The sequence below is a fragment of the Schistocerca nitens genome, chromosome 7, assembly GCF_023898315.1.
Source record: "Schistocerca nitens isolate TAMUIC-IGC-003100 chromosome 7, iqSchNite1.1, whole genome shotgun sequence".
Taxonomy (NCBI): Eukaryota; Metazoa; Arthropoda; class Insecta; order Orthoptera; family Acrididae; genus Schistocerca; species Schistocerca nitens.
The window spans coordinates 626,207,652-626,231,959 of NC_064620.1; the positions used below are offsets into that span (position 1 = coordinate 626,207,652).

The 24,308-nt window shown below is 37.8% G+C and overlaps 1 protein-coding gene across 1 annotated transcript in view; it reads right to left on the reverse strand.

The window, feature by feature from the left end:
• LOC126195428 (Down syndrome cell adhesion molecule-like protein Dscam2) overlaps nucleotides 1–24,308 on the reverse strand; it is an 879,015-nt gene that overhangs the window by 25,688 nt on the left and 829,019 nt on the right. Inside the window, exon 36 of the mRNA XM_049934039.1 lies at nucleotides 8,401–8,461. Within this exon, the coding sequence (XP_049789996.1) occupies nucleotides 8,401–8,461 (61 nt within the window). The remainder of the gene's footprint in view (nucleotides 1–8,400; nucleotides 8,462–24,308) is intronic.

Below are 24,308 nucleotides of genomic sequence, written 5' to 3' on the forward strand. Positions count from 1 at the left end.
CTGAGGACTGGTATGTGCTGCCAGTCCTCTGCTGAAGCATGCCCAGAGATTATGGTGGCAACCACTGTGCGCTGCGGTGGTGGAAAATTGCATGTCACAAAGAAGAGAGATCTTGGCTTGACTGCACGGGTTGTGAGGACGGTAAAAACCTCTCTACGAAAGCCTCTATCTCAATGTGTGCTGCAAGCTAATTAGATGCATGGCTATTGAGGTGGAACAGACACTAGTGGGCAACCTCTGGGGAAGTTGCTGCACCTCAGTTGTATCAGGCTTACCTACACACATGGAGCTATCTAGATGGACTTTTATTTTCCTGGCTTTTCATGGGACCAATACAGAACCCTCGAAATTGTCTCCATCTCCAACCAGCAGAAAGGGTGGGTCACTGTTATGTACTAACACCCAATCAAACAAGAGGGTTTGTGGAGCCAGTGCCACTGACTCAGGAGTTCATTGTAAGAGTACTTTCTCTAGAAACAGAAATCATACTGGTAGTCAGAAAGTATTTTTAATAGTGAAAAGGAAAGAGGGCACCTTCGAGAAATTTTTACCTTTCTATATTCAAAAGGCTTAGAAGGCATTACTGCCACTTTAACATCAGTCAAGTGACTGCATAACAGGATGCTGTTGGTGGAAACTTCTAGTTCCCAACAAGCAAAGAACCTACAGAAAGCTCAGTGCCTTGGGGAATATGCCATTAATACTGACCACAGCCACCGTGAGTTACAGCAAAGGTGTTGTGATTACAGGGATCTGGTAGACATTCCCAAGGTGGAACTGAAAGATAAGTGGGCTCCAGAAGGTGTAGTCAACATCCAAAACATAACAAAGAGGGTGGACGGGTGTCTTGTAAAATCTGACTCCTTTCTCCTCACGTTCAGTAACACAAAACTTCTTAAGGCTGGTTTCCTTCGCCTTAGCAAGTGGCCTTATACCGCTAAACGAATGTGCTGTTTCAAATGCCAGTGCTTTGGGCATACTACTCTTGGGTGTAAGGGATAAGCCACTTGTGGCAAATTTGGAATGCCGTCCATGAAGGAGTCACGTGTTCATCTCCCTTGCAGTGTGAATTGCTCTGGGACTCACCCAGTCTGGAATCAGGACTGTAATGTATATCTTGAAGAGAACAGAAGATGGAAGAGCTTAAGACTACGAAGCGCATCCCATGTGGTGAGGTCAAAAAGATGTATAAAGGCATGCTGCCCCCAACATTCACTAACTCCTTTGCTTCAGTTCTTAAAACAGCTAGTGCAGAAATCCATTGCTGCTACACAAAGGGAGATTACTAGTATCAGCACTTGTACGTGTGTTTATCGGTGCACTTGTCAAGTTGCAGTTATTTCGATGCCTGTATCTTCCCCCAGCACTTTAGAACAGGTCTGGTTGCCGATGTTGCAGAGCTTCCTGCTCCTCCAGAATTCAGCCTGGTACTCATCCAGTGCTGCCACTCCCACACCAACAGTTGTGGCTCCCAAGGGCAGAAAATCAAAGGCCTAAGTGTCCACTACCGATGGAGTCAGAAAGTAAACAGTCCAACGACGTTGATGTCATCCTCTCTGACGTCTCTCATGATTCTTCTGTAGAGCTAATGGACCCTGATGTTGGACTGGGACAATCATCTTGCCTCAAGACTGAGCCTCCATCCATTACTGAGTCTCCACCCATTATGGGCTGCTGTCCCTGGCAGAAAGACAGGATAAAATTGCTACCCCCATGATGGATGGATTCCATATTACAGCAGAATATTAATTGGTTCAGGACCCATGTGGAGGAGCTGAAACCCCTGATACACACACAACCCCTGTGCTTGTGTCTACAAGAAACACATTTTAAAGCCACTGATGATCCTGTGCTACAGGGCTATACCTTCCACCAAAAGGACTACCTAACTAGAGAAAGAGCCAAGGGAGTGGATGCTGTGTTTGTCAATAACGTGCACCACTCGTGTTTTCTCTCCTTGATTACTAACTTACAAGCATTAGCCACTGAACTTCAAGTATTTACCTCCACAGAATGCAATAGGCTCTGAGGCTCTCACAGACCTTATTAAACAACTCCCCTAATCATTTCTCCTACTGAGTGATTTCAGTGCACAAAATGAATTACAGGGCTCACACAATACTTGCCCTTGGGGTTGAGTCTTGGAGAACCTCATTATGTCTCAGGAGCTGTGCATCCTCAATATGAAAGTCCCACTCATTTTCTTGCTGCTACTGAATTGTCCTCCTCCATCAACCTTTCCTTCTGCTCTCCCATTCTTGCAGACTCTGCCCAGTGGAAAGCAATTGATGACTTTGATTCCAATGACCACTTCCCACTGAGGATTCACCTACTGGATAGAGTGTTACCTGAATAGAAGCCTTCAAAATGGAGGTCAGCAGGACCAAGTGGATGCTTTGCAGCCTCCTGACTGTGTTTGAACACAACAATACTGTCCAGGAAAGGGTGGACAATGTAACTCGAGTTACCCATCATGCCACTGACTTATAAATCGCAAAGTCTTTAGGTCATCTTAGGAGGAAAATTGTACCTTGGTGGACCGGTGAGTGCCACTCAGTAATCTGGGACAGGTGTGATGCTCCTCAGCAGTTTAAGTACTGCCCAACAGCAGACAACCTCACAGCCTTTAAGGTTGTGAGAGCCACACTATGCTATGCATGCTGTATCTGAACATCCACATTAATTTACATTTTTCTACTTTTAGAAACAGCTGCCATTCATCACACCAACTAGAAATTTAGTCTAGGCCATCCTGTATCCTTCTACAGTCACTCAACTTTGACACCTTTGCATACATCACAACATCATCATCAGCAAACAACTGCAGATTGCTGCCTCCCCTGTCTGACACTAAATCATTTATGTATATAGAGGTTAACAGCAGTTCTATCGCACTTCTCTGGGTTTTTCCTGACTGTGCCCTTGTCTCAGATGAACAATCAGTACCGAGGACAACATACTAGGTTCTGTAACTTAAGAAGTCTTCGAGCCACTCGTATGCCTGTGAACCTATTCCGTACGCTAGTACCTTCTTCAACAGTTTCTAGTGGAGCACCATGTCAAACACTTTCCAGAAATCTAGGAAAATGGACTATGCCTGTTGCCTTCATCCATAGTTCACAGTATATCATGTGAGAAAAGGGCAAGCTGAGTTTCACATGAGTGATGCTTTCTAAAACCACTAATTTGTGGACATAAAATTCTTGGTCTCAAGAAACTGAGAATGTGTTCAAGGATTCTACAGCAAATCAATCTTAGGGATATCGGTATGTAATTTTGCAGGTCCATTCTTTTGCCATCCTTATGTACAGGAGTCACCTGCACTTATCTCTAGTCACTTGGGACTTCGTGCTGGGCAAGAGATTCCTGAAAAATGCAATCCTTGAAAAACTGAATTGGGATTCCGTCCAAACCTGGTGATTTCTTTGTTGCCAACTCTTTCAGCTGTTTCTCTAATCCAAGGATGCTTATTACTATGTCATCCAGATAGGAATATGAAGGATGGTCAAACAGTAATATGTTTGTATGATTCTCCTGTGTGAATGTTCAACTGACACCCAAGACTGGTCCATAAGTGACTGAATGGAAGCCTTAGATCCACTTAGTGATATTACATAGGACCAGAATTTTCTTGGATTCTTTGACAGATATTTTGCTGAGGTATGACAGTGGTAATTGTTGTATGCTTCGTGCATAGATCTTTTCACAAATGCAAGAATCTCTACTAACCTTTGCTTGTTATCATTTATCCACTCTCTTTTGAACCAAAAGTGCAACAGCTTCTGTTTAAATGAATTAGTGTTTTACAGTTTAATGAATTGTCCAATATTTTTCCCAAGACTATAGGCCACCTGCATTTTCTCCGTTGTCTTAAGGTATGTTTGATACAGTGATTGTGTGAGTGATGTGGGAGTAAGTGCACAAGTGTCATTTTGTAGGTTTCATTCTCGATGTGTGCAACAATTTTAGTGATTTAATCCAGATTTGTAACCTCTAAAATGTGTAAGGATGCTGATAACCTAGTTCCTGAGTGCCCCTATGGTCAAAACACACACACACACACACACACACACCACCACCACCACCACCACCACCACCACCACCACCACCAGTATCTGGGCGGGCCATGCAGTGCAAAGTAGTTTGCTTCAATGACTGCTTCACATCACATATCACTTGGATCTTTCCCACAAATATCATCTTTTAAGAACCGTGCAAGTGGGAATTTTCCCTGCAACATATCCTCTGTTCCCTTATTCCCCCTGGCTGCAACCCTTGCTAGTAGCCATGCTTTTATCTGCTCCCACCCCAGCCTCACACACACCATCTATCCACAAAGCTTGTCTGTATAGTCCTTCCTAATTCCCTGTTTCCCTCCTCTGCCATCCCCCCCCCCCCTTCCTCACACAGCATAGGACTCCCGATGCTGCACCTAGCTGCCCATTGTCTTGTGCCTACCAAATCCCTGCGCACTTCCACGAGCATCAGGTACAGGATCTTCCCCCACCCCTGCCCTGCAATCCCACCCCTTCCCAGCCCCTTCTGCACCCAAAATAGCCACAAAAGCTGACATCACTATTTGCCCCTGTGGGGCCAGAGTGCTATGTAGGTGTGTGTTGTGCATATATAAATGTATGTGTGTGTTTCTTGGTCTGATGAAAAACTTTATCTGATAGCTAGAAACAATTAAATCTTCTTTTAAATGTGCCCGTGTATCTGACAGCCAGAAACAACTAAACCTTCTTTTAAATGTGACTCTGTGTGTAGTTCAACACTCCTCTATGTGGTGAGTGGCGAATAAATTGTAGACCACATTTTCATTGCCAATAGAAGCACTAATTTAACTCGTGCATCAACATATTTTTTTACCATCAATGTTGGGTTATTAGTTGATAAACAAATCTCCTTTATAATTAACTTACAAATATCAGATTCCCATTTTCTGACACAGTAATTGAGAAATATAATTTCTATCGTTCCATATACAACTATAGTTTTTCTGTTTACATAAAAAATGCATTGTAATCAATGTATATCCTTGATCTTAAGTCCTACTCAAACTAGAAGTTGTAGACATAGGCATCTCTCTTTTATTGGTAATATCCAAGTAGATTAAAACAGTTCAGCATACAGAAAGGGGGACTTTAAAACTGTTAAGGTGCTAAATGTATTTTGTAACCTGACACCATTTGTAAAATAATTCATCCATAAGTTTAACATCATACAAGTAAAGAGTTTTGTGTGTGTGTGTGTGTGTGTGTGTGTGTGTGTGTGTGTGTGCACTTACACATATGCACACTTATTGACACAGAGTATAAGACAGCAAGTTCTCATAAATGTAAGCCAGAATGAATATAACACATTCCCTGAAAGATGAAAATGTGGCTTTTTTTTTTTTCAAATATAAATGCAACTACCATATGTGGCAGCTATAATACAAAATATGCATTCTGGGAACCAGAAATTCACCATTCATCTAAGTGACTGAGTCAGCTAAAATAAAACTCGATTATGACAGCAATTTTTAAAACTTGTAAACCAAGGGAAAAAGCAGAGTGACCATACTAAACAATAACAACATAAGGACCTTAATACACAACACTTAAAATGGAAGTAGAATACTGTTCAAGGCTCAGTGTTTATAATCAACCTTAATACTAAAGCTCAGTTAAACTATTGCTTAGAAAAATATTGGGTAAGGACTATTGTGCCAACAGAAGCTGTCATAAGCTGTTGCTGAAAATTCAAACTGGAAAAGAAATAATGCAGAAATGAAAGTTGTTAAAAGCATGATAAGCAATAACAGATAGAGAAACTGTAGTGTGACCATTAAAAAAATTTCAAGTCAGCTATAAGATGCACAGGACATAAAAAATAACCTGAGAAACAATAACTTAATGTAGATGCTCATCAAACTGCAGTGGCAGACACTACAAGAGAGGCGCTGTGCAGCACAGAGAGGTATATTGTAAAAATTCAACACTGCACATTTGAAGAAAAGTCAGGCAACATATTACACTTCCAAAATTTTGAATATTGGGTTCCTTGTTGTGCGCATTCTATGTCATGAGAAAAGGACTTGTTTACAATGCTTTAGTTTCTGTTGGTTTATAAGAAAGACTAATTTTATTTTAAAAGTAACAGGCAGTTCATTTAATCTGAATAATGGGAGTTGTTCCTAAGATGCCAAGACAAACTACTAAAAAGTTTAACTCTCCAAGTGTCATAAAGCACTTGGTATCAAATAAACATATGGTTTTAATTCCAAAACGGAAGTTGCAGAGACCAAGTAATAAATGTGAAATTATGGTGTTCAATCACACCTCTGAGCATTATATCCTAAGCTGCCTGAAAGCTACTCTCAACAAAACAATTTAGAAAACAGAAACAAGCATCATTATTTTTTTTTATGAAAAGCTATTTAGTACTAAGTATGTAACAATCTACAACTTACGGTTTTCTGATTTGTTGAACATTCCATGAAAGAAGAGAAGGTTGATGTAAAAAGAGGTAAATGGTGTTATAATAATGCAGGCACACTTACAACAAGCAACACATAAGTTACATAAAAGGAAAGGGTATTAACTACTGCAACAGCAACCACATATTACACAAAGAAATGTGTTAAAATACATACAACTGTATCAAAAAGATAATTGATGTGAAATTGATAAATTACAAGGAAGCACTCTGTTTCTTTGTAAAATAAGTGCAATGCGCTCTCTGCACAAATTTTTCTGAAAATTAATGTAACCAAACTGGCCTCCCTACTGAAATTTCAAAACATTTGCATGTTTTAAAGTTATTAAGGAATACCACACAAAAAGCATGCCTATTAAATACCAAGTACTCCTCTGAGCATGCACAAGCTACAAAATGGAACACAATGTAAGACATTTATTACACACATTCTGCTGTTGAGTAAAATCTAAATGAAACTTCTTTTCTAGCTTTCTGTAATATAAATAACCTTAAAACCTTAACAGCCTATACCAGTATACTAAAAGTGCTCTGCCCCCCCCCCCCCCCCAACACACACACACACACACACACACACACACACACACCCTCGCAGCAATTATGCACAAACCATCAACTGAGTAACAGGAACACACCAATTTTTTTCAGGCACACTTTAAGATTACTGTCTTCCTCTATGACCAAGTGACCCAAGACAAATGTCTGATTTGATAATGAAGTTGTCAAATAAAAGGGCTATATTTGATGTCTATTATGCAGTTAGAACAATCCAGTATGAAGTCTCACATGCGACAGAGATTTACTCACATTTCCATTCCCATTTTTATTGAAATAGCAGAAAAAACTGGTAAGAGCATAAATTATGTGTTCCTATAGATTTTTCATAATGTGATGGGTAAATATTGTGAACATAAGACTTCATTTATAGCAGCACCTCAAAAACTCTGTACTGGTTAAGTTTTGTTTTACCAGCAGTATATTATTTTTCACTTTTACATCTGTATAACAGGCTCACAGAGCTCTTCACCTGATGCACCATTCAGTCCAATAATCTATAGGGAAAATTATATTCTCTCTTGTCGCTCAATATGGTTCAGTTTCATTTCTCACTTATTTCACATTTCCTTATTCTCTGTTATCATTTGCATTGTTGCAAAATTTAAATTAGTTTTTATTATTGCTATTCTTTATTTCATTTTCTACTCCTCAATGGGCTTATCTCAACTTCAGTTGTTCCTACCAAAATATACAAGTTTCATATTCTGTAATTCTTTAAGTTCATTTTCATCTTTAAATTGACTATATGGGTCTTACAAACAGCAATGCATATATGTGCAGAAGTTTTTCCAGGACATAAAATGACTGAAATAATGTCACACTTGACCTAAAAATATGAGGAAATGCCAATTAACTAATCATCTACCATTAAGACTCTTGGTATAATATGTGGCTGCTAGTTTCTTTTGATTAACATGCAGTGCCATGATCACAGATTGACAACATAATTTATTAGGGAGTTCGTTCATTGGTGAGGGTGAATATGATTTGATTCAATTACACTAAACAAAAATAATATTCTTTAATCTGGATTTTAAAAAGGGATTTTAAAATTATCTTCAAACACAGAGGGTTACTTGAACAAATGTGTTCCACAAGTAAATTAATTTGTCTTGTGTTGACAGAAAAATAATATAATGTAACTTTTAAAGAAATAGAGATTTAGAGTGCAGTAGGTGTTTGCCGTATAATTCGAGAAACGATTACTTTAAATATTCCTGTTAGTGATACAGTTTCTCTTAATTTGCAAACTGATTGTTTTCATAAACAAAATTCTGTGTCTTATATTACCAAGAAGTACTGGAAAAAATAATTAAGTGTCATTTCTCATGTGAGAATAAGCTTAGAAGTCAAATTACTGACCTCTCAATCAGCTTTCTCATTTCCTCAGTGGTCATGTCCTTGTTGTGGGCTCTTACACTGACTGAAAACAAAATAAAAATACAGCTCCTGTCGTATTGTAACCCCTGCTACAAGATCCAGAAAAAAAACATAAAAGTTTCACAAACAATGTCTGGGACTAAAGCTGCCATTGACAAGGAGTACTGCAAGAATATGTAATTGATTCCCTTAAGACATCATTTTTAAGAACTCAGGAGAACATACGGAATAACCAGACTGCTTCTTTTTCTCATTCATTGATTTTTTCATTTTCATTCTTTTTCCCCCAACATATTTTATAATCAAGCCAATGTCATTAGAAAGAATAAATACTCATATTAGACCATCGCAGTGACTGAATACACTGCTTGAGTAAGAGAAATAATATAAGCCACTTAGTCTTAACTTGTTTTCAATTGTATCATGATGGATTACCAAAAACAACTGTCAACAAAAAACACTTCAGAACAATTTTTATGGGAATTTAATCAATGAGTTCTGAACTTTGAAAACAGATAATGAGCAAGATAGTATAAAACTGCAACAATATAAACATTTCAGGATGGATATGATTTTCTGTAAAACATAACTAAAGAAAGTGAGATACGAGGGGGGACCCAAAAGTAACCGGAATCATAATACTGCACATCGTTTACTTGTAGTAGCAGGTTGCGCCACCAGAGGGTTGTAGTAGGAGCTCTGTTGAGTCATTCTGCTAAACAGCATCACCCAACAGTGAGAAGTGTGGTTTCTTTGGCAGTTCTTTGAGTGTGTGTACAGTGCAGACGTGACACGAGGAAATGACTAGTTCTTACACACAACGTGCGGCAGTGAAGTTTTGTTTCTTGCTCAGCAAGAAAGCAGCAGAAACTGTTGGGATGATTGAGACACTTACAAAGACCATGTTCTTAGTAAAACACAAGTGTATGAATGATTTTCTCAGTTTAAAAAGGGAGAAATGGTGGTTGACGATCAGCCCCGTTCCGGTCGACCTTCAACTGCTCAAAGCGATGACAACATCGACAAAATCCGTGGTCTCATCAGTGAAGACTGACGCAGGACAATCGACCAACTCGAGAACTTGTCCGTGTTGTCCTGGAGCTCAATTCAGCGCATCTTGACCGTCGATTTGGGGATTCGAAAAGTGGCAGCAAAATTCGTGCCAAAGCTTCTTACCGGAGATCAAAGGGATCGTCACGTTCGAGCCTGTCTCGAAATGAAGGACATGTTCAAAGATGATCCACATTTTTTCAACAAAATCATTACAGGTGATGAGTCATGGTGCTATGGGTACAATCCAGAAAGTAAACAACAGTCATCACAATGGAAGTCACTTGGCTCACCTCGACCAAAAAAAAAGCTCGACAAGTGAAATCAAACGTGAAAACAGTGTTGATCCCCCACCCCCCGCCCTCTTAAAGGGATCATACACTCTGAATTTGTCCCTGAAAACCAGACAGTATACCAACAATTCTATTTGGAGGTTATGAAACGGCTTCGCAGTAGTTTGTCGCGAAAACATCTGGCTTTGTGGGATTCTGGCGTGTGGTTCCTGCATCACGACAACGCTCTTGCGCACAGGGCTCTCAGCGTATGCCACTTTTTGGCCTCAACAAGGACGACTAACTTGACCCACGCGCCCTATTCGCCGGATTTAGCACCCTCGGACTTCTTGCTATTCCCAAGGATGAAAAGAGACTTGAAGCATTTTGCGGATGTGGAAGACATAAAACACAATGTCATGGAAGTGCTAGCAGGTATCAAAGAGGACAAATTTAAAAGGTGCTTCAAACACTGGAATGAACGTTTGGACAAGTGTATTAATGCTAATAGAGAGAACTTTCAAGGAGATTGAGGTTGTATTTGGAAACAATAAAGTATATGCTTTCTAGAAAGAAATTCCAGTTATTTTTGGGTCCCCCCTCATATGTTGTGTATTAGAAGAAACTACTGCTTAGCATTATTGAATTTTCTTTCAAGTTCGTAATTATAAAGCCTCAGAATTTCTGCCATAACTATTAAAGACTTTTTTTATTATACAAAAACAAGGAACCACTTTCCCTGACAATGTTTCAATAACTCTACAAGAAACAAAATGCCAATGAACTGACTAATCAATAATACAATTTATTTTTTAATAATGCTATATCCATGAAGCTATGTTAGTGTACTTTGAGATCAATGTATGCAGCAGCTTTTGAAATATATAACCGGAAAAATTTCAAATATTTTCAGTCTTCAGTTGAATATTTTTAAAGAGTTGAGGAAAGTTGGAAAACAGTTATTACTATCAGAATAAGTTTATGGTGAAATGGCCAAAAATTATTCTGTAAGTGTTGTGACAGACGGAACTCATAATAATACATTTGTGTCATAAGTACGTTTTTAATTTATAGAGCCCAAAACTAATATAGTTTCTTAAAATAAAACAACAGATATAAATGTGGCAGTTAATATACAGGATGTTTCAAAGTCTTAGTACCAAACATCTAGGGGTGATTGATTATGTCATGGGGATCAACTTTTATTAGAGACAAAAAGTTCACAAATGCTTCCCAGTGATGTTAGCTGTCTTTTTATTTTAGTTATGCCCCTGAGAGGCAGCAGGGTGTAGGAGCCCTGTGACATGCAAATGCCTTGTGTGTTGCTTATAATCCAGTCATCTGCTCCATATAAAAGGGGATAGGCCTAACAAAATTAAAGTTCCTGATTCACTTCTAAAATCTCTCTCTCCATTTTTGTTAGAGACAAGCATTCTAAAGGCTTTATTGTTGACAACCATTCTATCAACTTACAGGGGTCAATAGTATACATCACACCTTGTTAGTAGATACTGCTAGTTCAGTGATATCTCGTTGTCCTAGGGTCAGGGAATATTAAAAGACACTTAGCGCCACTGCAAAATGTCAGCTAAAATTTTGTCTCTAACAAAAGTTGTCCCGCATGATGTGATCTACCACCACAAGATGGTTGACAAAAAGATGTTGAAACAACGTGTATTTTTATATGGGTGATCAATAAAGTTCCTTCATATTTATGCTTTACATTGCAGTAGTGTTATTGCCTTTTTGAGTAATTAGAATTTGTAAGACTCACTGCACTATTTATTTAATTTTAATCCACAGAAATATTTGGCATGATCTTAGTGAGTTTTTAAGGTTGAAACTTAAATTTTTCATAGATGACAGTCAAATTTCTTTTTCTTCCTCTTTTGAGTTACTATTTTTAGATTGCAAATCTCACTATGTTTGTCAACAGTTCTTCGTGTGCCATATTCTTCAACAGTTGTTTGTAGACAGTTTTTCATTTGCTGTTAGCAATTAATTCCCTGTTGCCAGTTCTTCTCTAGTTTGTGTTACAAGGTGCTAACATTGTCTTAAATTTAATAACTGAAATATATGATTTATATTCTTATTGTTTGCACAATTTACAAGATTGCTTTCTACAGTACTTTTCTTTTCAACCTCAATATTCTTTCCTGTCTATCAGTTCACATGTATCACTTATAGTATTTAGAAAGCACAGTGCATAGTGCCTAGTCTTAGCAGATATTTTATGTTAGCCTCTATTGATTAAAATCTCTCACATGTTTTTCAGATATCACTTCTTCAATGAGAGCATTTTATGCATATGTGCCTCTGCCATGACAGAGTGCAACAAGTCCCTTGACAAACTACAGGAATAAAGACTTTTGTAATTTGTGTACTTGTAAATATTATCACACATTATTAAAAAGCTACATTATTACATTATTGTTATTTACAGATATGGTTTAACACCATAACAATGCAGCATGCAATTACCCACAGTTAGTCCCTCTCCATATTGGTGGAATAGTGTTAATTCTTACTGAAATGGAACCACTGTCCTATCGGTAACATCTGGGTTGAAAGGATGCTAACAATGTTGAATTTGCTTTTCATTCCACAGACTTACTTTTGTTTTGGGTGGTTGCTTTCCAGCCACCTGGATCAGCAAAAATGTGTAACCGATTATACAATAACTGGGGAAATAACCATTTTCTCTATGTCCTGAGTTTGAGTCTCAATCTGGCAAACAGTTTTAATCTGCCAGGAAGTTTCATATCAGAGCACACTCCACTGCAGAATGAAAATTTCATTCTTGAAACATCCCCCAGGCTGTGGTTAAGCCATATCTCTGCAATATCCTTTCTTCCATGAGTGCTAGTCTTGCAAGTTACACAGGAGAATTTATGTGAAGTTTGGTCGGTATGAGATGAGGTTCTAGTGGTAGTAAACCTGTGAGAACAGGTCATGATTCATGCTTGGGTAGCTCAGTCGGTAGAGCACTTGCCCGCAAAAGGTGAAGGTTCCAAGTTTGAGTCTCAGTCTAGCACAAATTTTTAATCTGCCAGGAAGTTTCATAATTAATATTGTGAAGGGGATATTTCTGAAACTTTTTGACCACCCCTCCCTCCAAGCACACATTTCTCACTTGGAGTCTCCTATGGATATTGTCTATTGCTGTAATATGCTGTTAGTATGTGTATAGCCAGACCAGGAGAAAGGGATAACTTCCTGAAACTGTCCTTGCCACTGTGGTGTGCTGCATGGCCTGTACAGTCAATGCACTATACATTTACAACTGTTTACACTTGTATAACAGAGACAAAAACAAACACATATTCAGAAAATGACATCATAGGAAGGTGAGGCTCTTAGCAGCTGGGCTCTTTTTCTATGCAGTTACTTCATGCCCATTATCAACAGAGTTGAAATAAGAGTGCAAGAGAACCTGAAAGTTTAGCTTAAGTCCTTACAGAACACCATGTGGCAAACTCTGAAGAGAGCTCCAATAATGCAGAAATGCTCTCATACAACAGCAGTACATATAAGTCTGAAGCTTAAGGTATCATTTATGTTAGTAAGATGGAAATCCTTCCAGAATGTATTTTTATTTTTGCGTGTCTTATTTCATAAATTCTTCCTCACTCTTCAGCATCCTACTAGCTCTGTCCTTTCTCCCTGTGGAGCAGGAAATGGCATTATACCAACATGGGTACACTCTTTGTATGACTGTGCTTCTGTTTCATTATTTAGCCTTTATGCTAGTTTGCTGTCTTACCCAGTAAGTTACAAATACGAAAAGGAAAAATCAGCAGCAGAAATCAGATTAGTTCGAAGTAATCTAGGTAACGGTATAATATCAGTTCTTTCAATACTTTTAGGGCCTCAGCAGGGCAAACAATACTAAAATGAAACACATAAGAGGTGACACCCAGCAAAATAAGACAGCAAAGCAGTGTACAGAAACACATCTTGGATTAAGCGCTGTTGTCTCAGTTCAGTGAATTGCTAAAGCTACTTCCAACATTACAAAAATGAATATTATTTTCCTACATTACCTCTTTTCATGCCAGATCGTTCTATAGTGTCCATGTATAGTATGTCTCATTCACTGAACCGAAATTCTATATTAATAACATGTAAACTGAACTGACTTGATTCTCTCCACGAAGACAGACAGACTACCATCATAAGTGAAGGATACGGGGAACAAGATGAAACTTGTCTTTAATTTTTTTTTAATCAGTGTGAAACCCCTAATAATTTTGAGTTACGCTGATATTTATTGAATACTTATTAAATCGTGTTTTGCTGTCTTCTTGTGCTGTGTATCAACTGAAAGGCAAACTCATACGCATGGCACTTCAACTACGAGTTACAACAAAATTACATAGAGAAGGAAGGAACAAAGAAATGTTTTATGTCTATACTGAGCAAGCAAATTATCATGCATTACGCTATCTAGGAAAAGCCATCAGACAGAACTGGTCACTTTTTTTCACATTTAGTATTTATGATCTGGAATGATAAACAGGGGGAATAAATGCCAGTAAAAATACAGCTGACAACAAAAGCACTATAAACACTTACTCAAGATTCTGACAAATGTCACGGTTTTTCTCCTCATGTTTGAGGACTATATCGAGAGAGAATTCAATAAATAAGACAACTGTGATTAGAATTGGCTTAATCTAATTTATAGGTTAGAACACAATTTATAATGTAAAGTTCTGTGTGAGTATTATAACTGTAATGTTCACTTCCTAACTCAGGCATTAAAAAGTGAAACTACAGAAACAGTAGAACATTTGTAATGAATAAAAACATATAAATACAACAGCATACATGTAACAAAATAAAGAAATTTATGTCCCTGTAACAAAGACATCAATGACATTAATACATGTACACTTACAAAACTGCAGTCAGATTATCACAATGAAAACAAAATATATTTTTATGTTACTGTAGTGTATGACATCAAAATGAACACATAAAGAAAATATTCTGGCACAACTGATGGGAAAGTTCTTTTCTATTCATACACTGAAGTAAAAGAGTTTCACAAAATGAGCAACCAGAAAGAAAAGAAGAAATATTTACACATTTATTTCACTACTCACCACTTTTGCAATTATTTATACCCTTCCTAAGTTGTATGTTTTTCCTTTTTTGGTATCAGTATTGATTAATTGTATATGTTAATTCTGAAACTCTGGTTGTCAAGATGAGAGCTCAAACATCACCAGCAAACAAGGTTTATACAGTTTCAGTGAATAAAAAGCACAGAAAAATGTCCTTTACTTCATTGTGTAACACATGAGCAACGTTAAGACAAGGTTAAGTTCTGAGACAGTTATTTAGACTGCTGACGTCAGTCTGCATGACAGTATGTTTTAGAAAATGTGACACTGTCTGCACACATCAACAGTTGCATCCATAAACTAGACATTAAGTTCCTCTGGTCATGCCTTTAAAAACTAGAAAGGATAAAATAAAAAAAAGGGACCTTATGATAGCAGTTCAATTGCAAACGAGCCTTGACTGATGAAACAGAGCTCAAAATATTGCAGTTAATATTGTCATATGGAAAGGAAGGATTTAAATAGAATCTCTAGATACTATTTTGAATGAAATGTACAGGACAAAAGACACTGTGATATTTAGGACAAAGGCATTGGCAACAGGTACATAAATACTAGTGATATCATAAGTCCAGAATTTAGGATGAATAAATCAACATGGGAAGGGCTCACAAGTTCTGCTAGATTGCAATTTGCATGGAAAAAAATTCTGATCAAAAATATGGCAACAATTTTACCATTTAGGAAGTCCCATGAGTGTTAATAATTTTGTACGACCATTTCTTAGGCATTTGCTCATATGAAACATAGTGCATCCAGCACATTAAGATTATGCTTGGCATAAATACCTGATTTTGAAATCCTCAACTAAAAATAACTTATGCTTTGCAGTACAATGTCAACAATTAAGTTGTAAACTTGTCACAGTATGCTACTGACATCAGCACCACAAAACCACTAAGATTTCATTACCTTGGTAATTTATTGTCTTGTAGTGTTTGCTTGACCATGTTCTGCTCAAACTGAAGAAAACTGAATACTCTTTGTTACCAACCTGCTTTCCGTGTGTGTGTGTGTGTGTGTGTGTGTGTGTGTGTGTGTGTGTGTGTGTGCGCGCGTGCGTGTGTGTGTGTGTGTGCGCGTGCGTGCGCACACGTGCATGTATGCATGTTACCTCTGAAGGAGGGCTTTGTCCAAGGACTCAACAATTTTTTATCTTTTTTACAAACATGTTCACAACTGAGTATATCTTCTATTTAGTATGTAGTGAGCTATTCCCACATCAATACTAGATTCCATCATATCAACAAATAACTTCCTACAATCACAAGCCATATTCAACTGCGCCCCAGTGATTTCCCTCTTTACCTCAACATCTAGCAAGTTATGAAAGGGAGACATTGTAATAGTACTAATGTCATTAAAGATAATAATAATACTGTTTCTTTAATGATGGACTGATTAGTGGCACTGGTGTATAATTTCCCACAGGGAATAAAAACTATGAAAGCAGCCACATCAACTTTCTGCACTAAAGCATATAACATATTTGCTATGATGAGTTTCTGAACTTAACAGAAATACTTGTATATACTGACAATATTAAGTACATTTACGAATTTAAAAGACTAAAGTATCTAGAAACAGCAAGAGCTGCATCTCAGTAACAGATAAGTCTTCATTAAAAACCTTCAAAATAAAAAAAAAATCTCAGGTCACCTCAGGTATTCCAGAAACTGGAAATGGCACATTGAACATTAAAAGCATCAAATACACAAAAAATTGAAATATTTCATTGCCTCTCCCTGTAAGTGATTTTGTGTATTCATATCATGTGACTTATTTTGTAATCAACTCTATGGAATGTCTTTCTTCCTTATAGTTATTAACTTGTAAGATCATCTTCCACATATTATGAGAAGTGCAAATTTTTATGGGTCCTGCTGAAATGGTTTACAATTGTTTTGTTATGATATTTCCCATAAACAGTACTATTGGTAAATAAACTGACAGTGTAGCACACATCCCCGTATATATATCAGGAACTCAAGTAGACTTATGTCAGTTCTACGGGGCATACAACTATGTTTCACAATCTAGAATAATGTAGTGAATTAAACTCAATGAGATTTCTTTGAGTTAACTGTGTTTCTGAGCAAGTCCGATTATGATAACAACTTTATTGTCAATGAAATAATTTTGTATGGTGTTCAATGTTGTTCAGAAATTTGAGAAAACAGAAGCCACCTCTTCACTTGCACCCACAATTAGCAAGATACTCTGACCGAAGAAAGCTATACTTCTCACAACTGGTGCTTCCTAAATCAATTTCACTTCTAAAGAAAAGTTTTTTCTCTAAAAAAGTTATTATATTTCACTTTAGGAAATTTTCTAAAGTGCTGCAACAGATAACTATTGGTAACATTGGAATACAATTTTGTGTCTATTCTTTTAAGTATTCATACATGAGAGGGGCTCAGATTCTTTTCTGCTCACTTAGAATTTTTTTAGAAACAAACAATAGTGTAATAATAATGAGCGACTATATTGTAGTGCTCTTAACATTAAGATTTAACAGGAGTTTTGTCTGTGCCCGGTTCAGAGTTTCAATAACTTTTTAATGATACTGAGTGGCTATTTATACACTTCAGAGTACTTATGATGATCTGTCAGAAAACATTAAGTTGAATATCATAACTAAAACACTAACACTCCTCAAAGTGATAATGGAAATCAAAGTTATGGAAGGGCAGAAATTGGAGAGTGGCCTTGTGGCATGAGTGCATAGATCTAGGCAACTGTCCCCCCACTGAGAACATTTGGATTACAACGCTTTCAAACTCCACAGAAGATAATTGGGTCTCCAGCATTTCCCTGATATTTGTTTTACCTCTATTTTGCTTCCTCATTCTCATATAACATGTCCCTTCCATACCTTCTCTTTGTAAATTTTACTTTCTCTGTCTATCACCACCAAACTCCCTTTTTCATTGTTAATTATCTTTCCTTTTGACCCCTAATAGCCCAGCCAAATAGTCACTGGAATGTGGTTGAATGAACTGTGTTGTAGAAGTTCTGAAAATCTGCTTCTTTATGTGAATTTCAACTTCGTCACCTTGAATTATTTGATGTTGAACATGTTCACGAGAAAAAGTTTGAAATTATATTTAAAGTTTGATGGAAGTCAATAAGTGCTTTCATTATGAAACACTGAAAGATTATAGTCTGGGTATTTTGTGTTCCACTCTAATCAAAATCTAATTTTTCACACATCTCAATGCTTACGATGTCACATTGTCATATCTCCTGAACCATGTGTTGTAGAATGATGTAATTTTGCAGTTACATCCTGTATTATATGGATACTGTCTGCAAGGTATGTTGCAAATAGAGCTAGTAGTAAAGAAATAATAAATTAAAATGCCATGCATAATGCTGAAGTTTGACTGCACGAACAGCAAAAACATAGTTAGTGATATACATTTTCCTTTCATGGTGGTTCTCACTGAGAAAAAGTTTCAAAAAGGTTTGAAATTATGCGTAAAGTGTGAAGGACGTCACAAAACGTTCTCATTCTGAAATATTGGATGCATATAGTGTGTGTAATTTGTGCGTTGTAAGATACGCTGCCTCACGGCTTATTACTGCAATACTTGTCTTATTTTGATAAACCTATAACATAAGATTATACCTCTTAATTCACAGATTATGACAGCACTTTAAATTTTTAAATTAGGGCAATACTTATATGAAATATTGAAAATGAAATTTCTGTTGCTGCTGGAAGCTGTTAGACAGGCAACCTGCGATAGGAACTGTGTTAGTCACTTAGTAATACAAATTAAGCAAAACTAAGCTCCCCATTATTTTGTTTCTACTGATTTTCTTTGTCTGGTACACAATTTTGGAGAAACCTTGCTTCAAAGTAATAAGCTGGAAAGTACTGTTTTCTATATGCTTTCAGACTATGTATTCCAAGTTGCTCATCAAACCTGCAGGTGGGACTGTTTTGTTTGGCTTCTGCTCCCTATCTCACTTCCACTACCTCCCACTACTGGACCCAACTCATTTTCAAGTAGCCTAGCAACTTATTCTTGCCCTTTGGTACCTGTGCATTAGTCATTTTGAAGAAAAGACAAGTTTGTTGAGTTTTATTTGTATGCTGCATTGGGTCTGAAAGAATGGAAGCACAACGTAAAAAGCTTACAAAACATTTTGTAAAGCAAGTGTGAAAAGGAAGGATGAGAATGGCATTCATCTCAAGAGGAAAACATCAAGAACAATTCATGAAATCATCAGAAACGATGTATAAATAAGAAGATGATTGCTGCCCATGCATGTAAGATTGAATAAGGTCAGGACCAATCACTGCCACTGCTATAACCTTTAATCACGAATAATTGCGTGGATATTCAAGCACACTCACTTAGGAACAATAGCTCATTACATGATAACAACTCAGTATCTCTTATTCGACTGCCGTGCCGTGACATGCGGCCGGCGCCTTTCGTAGCTAGGTGGCGCTCCCGCGCTCAGCCGAGTTGCGGAGCGCCTCTATCGCCGTTTGCGCGTACTGTCGTGGCGGCACTATTAAATGTCGTGGCACTGTCACATTACCAGAAGATACTGTCACAACAGCCACCACCAAAGACAGTTATTTTTTTCATGTGGATCAATGATGAAACAGCAGTTGCTGAATGATTACAGCTGATTTTCCAAGTCATGAACACAATTATGTGTGCACTATTCATAAAATAGAACTAGCCTAGATGAGATTGGGCAAACTGTAAAAATAGGTCTTCGCCTACTTCCAACATAACAGCAACAGATGAACATCACTATCTTTCTTGCATGAAAAAGAGCAAAGTGTGAAGTTTCTTTCAGGAATAAAATGAAGATAATTTTGTCCTTCTCCCAAAAATAGTGACCCTAATCATCAGTTTTTTCTGGACAAATCGTTGGACATGGTTGAAGGCAACTTTCATCTGGATATAAAGACTGTGAGAGACCAGCTTATGGACTTGCATACTAATAACCACACATCCAAACAAAGTGCCTGTCGTATGCTTCAAATGAACACGCTACAAAATCAAATCAGGTTCCTGGTACCAGAAGAAATCTTCTTTAGAAGCAGACGGACATCTTCAAACATTACAAACAGAAGTTGCAATTCCATACTCTATGAAACATTACCTACCACCAGACCACTTTCTGAAAGGACTTGGGGAGTTCTATCCTGGCACTCTTTGTGCTTTCATTGATACAACTGTGCTGAAGAGGAAACATGATGGCATTGGCAAATGGAAGAAAAAGTATACTGCTGTTGTACACAGTATACAAATGAAGTGAGGCCAGTGCAGAAAGATTTGTCACTATATATTTACAAGACATTATGGCTTTTGGAAGTTATTTAGCACATTAGGAGTTTGTTCAATTTACAATGAAGATTTAGACTTTAAGCATCAGCTATCATGAGTGTACATCTGAAAGTTCATGGACAATACTTCAGTTTCTTTATAGCAATGTGGATATTTATGCTCAGTTACTCAATAGGCACAATGATTAACCCATAAAGTATAATTGTTACAGTTCAAAACATTTGTCAAGTAAAAAATACACCGCCAGCACAATGGGAGCTTAAGGAGCTGTTCAGCTCCAACTATTTGAGCAAAATAATGATGTAGGATTAGATGCAAATAACATAAAACATCTTTATAAATTAATAAATCTTCTGAAGATCTTATTTATTCCTTGCCTGAATTGTTGTGGGTTTATAATATTATCAAATTCCTAGCACATATTCCAGGGTGGTATTGATTTTTGAAGTGGTCACACAAGATATTCCTTGTCAATTGACCTTTGTAGTGTTCATAAACTCTCATGCTAGTAAGTAAGACACTGTCTTCTCAACTTTATTAAAATTAAAGAGAAAAATGGAAGAAATAAATCAAAAACTTAGGTGGTAACATTTGATTAGCAATTGCATTTCAATGTCCGAGATATCACAAACTTTCAAATGTTGTCTTAAGGTTTGATAGATGTTACCTCCTAGTGTCTTTCAAGGAAATAGTAGCTTTTATAATGGAAGGGAGTGGTGTGAAGGAACTGCTGAGAACCATTTATTATTGTTTTTGTTGAAAAGAGTACACTGAACAACTTCTTGAACCATCAAGAATAAACTGTATTTTGATTTAAATACTTAGCCCCTGCAATGTATCCATCTCATGTACATACCAAAATACATTTTTGGAATGTTACATACAATTGTATCATTGGTATGTTATGTACATATATTCCATTGCATACTTTATCTTTGAAAAATTAATTTTCCTTTTATATAATAACAAATGCAGTAATCCATACATCAGTGATACAACAAATCCAATACGAAAATAAGTAACGTCTTTTCTTGTGACAATAACAGAAGAAATGATAACAATTAAATTATTGGGAAATGACAAGTGATGAACAACCAACTACTGTAATTTCTATAAGTCTTTGAAGAAAAATGACGCAATGTAAAAAAAGAAAAAAAATTATTAGTGTGCTGATGTAAGCTGTCAGCAGCACTCTTATTGGCAAACAGGTTGCGAAAAGATCGATAGTAGGTACTGGAGCAAGTGAGCCTATCTGGAGAGAGGCCAAACACAAATTTGCAAGAAATGTGCCACCAACGTCCTCTTGACCGCCAGTATTTAGATCACCACCACAGATTGGAGGGCCCGGTCACTCATCCACTGAGTCGCCAAGTCGAGACATCAGTTGTAGCCCAGTGGGAGTCGCAGTTGCAGTTAGCTCGGCCCCTAGCTCAGTGCCAGTCAGTCCCCAGCAACTAGAGTAGTGTACGAAGTGGGATGTGTACTTCACAGTGAGAATAACATGGACTATTACAGAACAGCTTGTACCACAACACCTGGATTATCTTAAGTAACTTCTTGTTCTTATGAATAGAGAACCCTGTTAACACATGGGTGCAGTTTGTGCTGTAGCAGACAATACCAGCTACCAAACAACATCCTCTCCTTACTTCCCACAGTACAAGCCCGCGGTGACAACATGACGACACAAGAATTTGGACTAACACTTCTTCAGTTTAATACTGAATGATGTGAACATGGAAATTGAATAATTTTAAAGTAATAAGCCAACAGGTATAAAATTAAGGAGAGAGGGTCTGAATAAACTGAAAGAACCAAAAGCCGTCAAGATGATCACAGGAGTATTAGGCAATGACTGACTGAAACAAGAGACATTAATACAATATTATGGAGATGGGTAGCTTTGAGAGATGAAACAGTAAAGGCAGCAGAGGATCAAACAGAAAAAAAGACAAGGTCTAACAGAAATCTCTGGATAAAACAGACATCATCAGATTTAATTGAGAGGAAGAGTACATCTAAAAATGCAATATATGACAAATCCATGATGGAGTAATGATAATATTATGAAGAGCTACTAAACATATAGTGAAGATGTTGAGTAGCTGACAGGCACAACAGAACAACTGCTAAGCAAATGAGCTTTTGGCCAAAAGGCTTTCTTCTGACATAAAAAAACACAGATGCATAATTCCACGCACGTACAACTCGCACACACACGACTACTGTCTTCGGCTGCTGAGGCCAGACTGCGAGCAACTGTGCATAATGGGGGAAGAAGTTCGGGTGGTGGTGGTAAGGAGGAGGATGGGGTGGGTAGGGGGAGGGACAGCTGAATAGGGGTGAGGGACAGTAAAGTGCTGCTTGTGGGAGCAGACAGGAAGAAGATGGGGAGAGGGTAAGGCAGCTACTTGCAGTCGGGTCAGGCAGAGGGCGGTGGGAGCAGTAAAGGACTGCTTCACAGTCTGTGCCCTCTTTATTCTTCCTATCAACACCAGCTTTTTTGAACTGCATAGGCAGGAACTCTTCTTGTAATATATTCTACATTCCCATAATCCTCCTGGCCTCGACCTTAGTCAGTCACTGTCCTTCACCCACCTATCCCCCTTCCCTGTTCCCATTCCAGTACTGTCCAACTTTCCATTCCACCAAAAGACTCACACAGTCTGTTTACTCTTGTGCTTTTCCACTTTTTTCTACCCCTCCTGCTGCCCTCCATCTAACCTCCCAACTGTATCTAGCTGCCCTACCCTCTCTCCACCACATCCCTGCATGCTCCCACAAGCAGCACCTTATCGTCTCCCACATCTACTTTGCTTTCCTCTTCCTCCCCATCTCAGCCTCCTCCTTACCCTCACTACCCAGACTGCTTCTCCCATCATGTGCTGTTGCTCACAATGTGACCTTGGTAGCCAGAGACAGTGACCATGTGCATGTGAGTTGTAATCATGTGGACGTGTGTGAGTATGCAGTCTAATTCAGAAGAAGGCATTTTGTCCAAAGGCTTACTTGTTTAGCAGGATTTTAGCTGAGCTGTCTGCAAGCCAACATCTCCACTATATGGTAAGTAGCAATACAGCCTTTTCATAATATTGTCGTTAATGCCACAAATGAAGTAGAGATGACAAAGGACTTGGAAGAGCAGATGAATGGAATGGGTAGTGTTTTGAGAAGAGATAATAAGATGAATATCTACAAAAGTAGAACAAAGGTAATGGAATGTGAGGTGATGCCAAGGGAATTAGATTATGAAAGTAGCAATGTTAGTAGATGAGTTCTGCTACTTGTGCAGCAAAGTAACTGATGCTGTTTGAAACAGACATGATTTAAAATGCAGTCTGGATATAACATGACAAGCATTCTGAAAAGAGGACTTTGTTAACATCTAACAGAAATTTAAATGTTAGGAAGTATTTTATCGAGGATTAGTCTGGAGTGCAGTCTCGCATAGAAGTGAAACATGGACAATACATACAAGAAGAGAACAGAAGATTTTGAAATGTGACCTGCAGAAGATTGCTGAAGTTCAGATTGGTAGATTGAATAGTTAATGAGGAGGTACTGAATCAAACTGAGTGAAAAAGAAATTTGTGGTACACACCTGTAGAGGGGGATCGAGGCTTGATTATACTAATCAGTTTCAAATGGATGTAGGTTGCAGCAGTTACTCTTACCCATGATAGACTAGTGTGGAGAGTTGGAATGAAAACCACCACCACCACCATAACAACAACAACAACAACAACAACAACAAGGTAAAAATTGAAAAATCTGATTTTTTTAAAAACTTTTTCACACTTCCACGCAAAATCTATAGTTACAAAGTGAAAATTCACAGTTTGCACAAGTACATAAATAAATCAAAAGGAAAAAAAAAGGAAACTGTCACAACTTCTACAAAACTTTCCAGATGAAATCACCATTTGCCTTACATTTCTATATCTTACATTTTATTCATGCCTTGTAATTCCTTTATTTTGGTTCCAAGTTTTCATCAAACAATTGTCCACCCCTGATAGCTGAGTGGTCAGCACGACAGAATGTCAATCCTAAGGGCCGAGGTTCGATTCCCAGCTGGGTTGGAGATTTTCTCCACTCAGGGACTGGGTGTTGTGTTGTCC